Genomic DNA, 2,550 nt, shown 5'->3' with positions numbered 1-2,550 from the left:
GGGCCACGTACCAGCGGCTTATGGACAAGGTGTTCCAGCAACAGATCGGGAGGTGTATGGAGGTATACGTAGATGATATGGTTGTACGAAGCCGGACGGTGGAGGAGCATGTGAAAGATTTGGAGGAGGTATTTGAGCAAGTGCGCCGGTTTGAAATGCAGCTGAATTCGACAAAGTGCACGTTTGGTGTACCAGCAGGAAAGTTTCTGGGATTCATGTTGACGGCACGGGGAATTGAGGCTAATCCTAATAAGTGTAAGGCGGTGCTGGAGATGAGGAGCCCATAAAATATCAAAGAAGTGCAAAGGCTAGTAGGGCGCCTAGCCTCCTTATCCAGATTTATTCCCAAGCTAGCCGAGCGTATACGCCCTATACTGAGGGTGATGAAGAAAAATTCCCAGGGAAGTTGGAGTGATCAGTGTGAGAAGGCCTTCAAAGAGGTGAAGGAAATTCTTACTGAACCGCCTGTCATGGGAAGACCGGAGCCAGGACATGAGTTGCAGCTTTTCCTAGCGACAATGGATAAGGCAGTTAGTGTTGCCTTGGTGCAAGAAACCCCGCAGTTTAAATTAGTTTATTTCGTAAGCAGGAGTCTCAAGGATGCTAAGACTCGTTATCAGTAGGTGGAGAGGGTAGCCTTAGCCTTGCTTAATGCCACTCGGAGACTTAGACCGTATTTTCAAGGGCATCAAGTGGTGGGTAGAACAGATCATCCTGTAGCCAAAATCTTGCGAAAGCCCGACTTGGCCGATAGAGTGGTGGGATGGTCAGTCGAGCTTTCGGAGTTTGGTTTGCGTTACGAGCCATGCGGGTCGGTACGAGGTCAACATTTGGCTGATTTTGCTGAGTTACCTACAGAAGAAGGGAGAGTGGGACGTTGGAGGCTTTATGTTGATGGGTCGTCTAATAAAAAAGGGGGGGAACCGGAGTTGTCCTCGAGGGACCGCACGAGATACTTGTCGAGCAGTCATTACTTTTTAAGTTCAAAGTCAATAATAATCAGGCGGAATATGAGGCTTTGTTGGCAGGCATGGAGTTGGCACGTGATTTAGGAGTTGAATTCCTGGAATGCAGGACGGATTCTCAATTGGTGGAGGGGCATATGAAGGGCAATTTTGAGGTCAAGGATGATCAATTGTTACAATACTTTCACAAGGCTAAGCAGCTGGAAGCTCAGTTTAAAGCGGTGGAGTTGAAACATATTCCTCGGGAGGAAAATGTTCGGGCAGATAGGTTGTCCAAGCTGGCCGGGAAAAAGGAGAAGGGGCAATTGTCTTCTGTTATTAGACAAGTGTTAATGAAACCAACCATTGATTGTCTTCTTGTGTGTAACACCGTCGGGCAAAATGATTGGAGAAAGGAAGTGATTCAGCTGATGAAGGAGCAAGACGGTGGGGTAACCCTCCCAATGAAGGAGAGGAAGAAAATTGCTAGATACATTATGGTGGGTGAAGATTTGTACAGAAGAGGTTATACTACGCCGATGATGAAATGCTTGTCCAAAGAAGAGGCAAAGTATGTTATGAGGGAGTTGCATGAAGGGATTTGTGGCAGACATACGGGCGGTCGAGTGCTTAAAGCTCGAACATTGAGGGCAGGTTTCTTTTGGCCGACGATGGAAAAAGATTGTGGTGATTTCGCGCAAAAGTGTGTAAGTTGCCAGAAACATGGGAATGTTTTTAATGCCCCGGCAACAGAGTTGCATGGTGTCGTTTCCCCTTGGCCGTTTGCCCAGTGGAGAATGGATATTGTGGGACCTTTCCCCATCGGTCGGGCACAAAAGAAATTCTTGTTGGTATCAGTGGATTACTTCACAAAGTGGGTGGAAGCCGAACCTTTGGCAAGTATCTCAGCTGCTCAGGTTCAAAAGTTCGTCTGGAGGCTGATATGTCGTTTTGGCTTACCAAAAACGATTGTCACTGATAACGGTAGATAGTTCGTGGACAAGAAACTCGTGGCTTTCTATAAAAACTTGGGGATTACTCCTGTCACGAGCTCGGTGGAGCATCCTCAAGCGAACAGGCAAGCTGAAGCAGCAAACAAAATCATTGTCCAGGAGTTGAAGAAGCGGGTTGGGCAAGCGAAGGGGGCTTGGGTGGATGAACTACCGCAGGTATTGTGGGGTTATCATTGTTCCCCGCACGGTACTACAGGAGAGTCGCCTTTTAATCTCACATATAGGACAGATGCAATGTTGCCCGTGGACATAGGAGAGCCGACTGTAAGAAGACAGTTGGGAGATATGACTTTGAATGAAGAGCAACTAAGGACCAACTTAGATGTAGTGCAAGAAAGAAGAGATGTGGTTGTCGTGCGGACTGAAGCTTAGAAAAGGTTAGTGGCGCGCAGGTATAACACAAAGGAGCGACCAAGACATTTTGTTGAAGGCGACTTGGTATGGCTCAAAAAGTCTGATGCTCGGAAAAAGGTGGTGCACGAAAAGCTAGCAGCTAATTGGGAAGGACCCGACCGGGAATATCATACCTAATACATGGAACGACTCTCACTTGAAATATTATTTTAGTTGAATGATTGTTGCAAGATTGAAAT

At 47.0% G+C, this 2,550-nt stretch overlaps 1 protein-coding gene across 1 annotated transcript; it reads left to right on the top strand.

The window, feature by feature from the left end:
- The first annotated feature begins 383 nt into the window (after positions 1-383).
- On the top strand, positions 384-2,329 carry LOC124823412 (uncharacterized). The gene is made up of 4 exons (XM_047295604.1): positions 384-530; positions 624-869; positions 1,004-1,861; positions 1,949-2,329. Exons 1-4 carry the CDS (start codon positions 384-386, stop codon positions 2,327-2,329), a joined length of 1,632 nt encoding a protein of 543 aa, XP_047151560.1.
- The last annotated feature ends 221 nt before the right edge of the window (positions 2,330-2,550 follow it).

This window comes from Vigna umbellata, chromosome 10 (assembly GCF_029865625.1).
Source record: "Vigna umbellata cultivar VRB3 chromosome 10, Vumbellata_1.0, whole genome shotgun sequence".
Lineage (NCBI taxonomy): Eukaryota > Viridiplantae > Streptophyta > Magnoliopsida > Fabales > Fabaceae > Vigna > Vigna umbellata.
This window is presented reverse-complemented; position numbering and strand designations above follow the sequence as displayed.

What these genes read in the sequence shown, in the direction of transcription:
- LOC124823412 (XM_047295604.1), top strand. Translation starts at nt 384, where the DNA reads ATGAAGAAAAATTCCCAGGGAAGTTGGAGTGATCAGTGTGAGAAGGCC. An exon ending in TAGCGACAATGGATAAGGCA is followed by an intron (nt 531 to 623) that starts GTTAGTGTTGCC and finishes CGTTATCAGTAG; the next exon opens with GTGGAGAGGGTAGCCTTAGC. An exon ending in TACCTACAGAAGAAGGGAGA is followed by an intron (nt 870 to 1,003) that starts GTGGGACGTTGG and finishes AATAATAATCAG; the next exon opens with GCGGAATATGAGGCTTTGTT.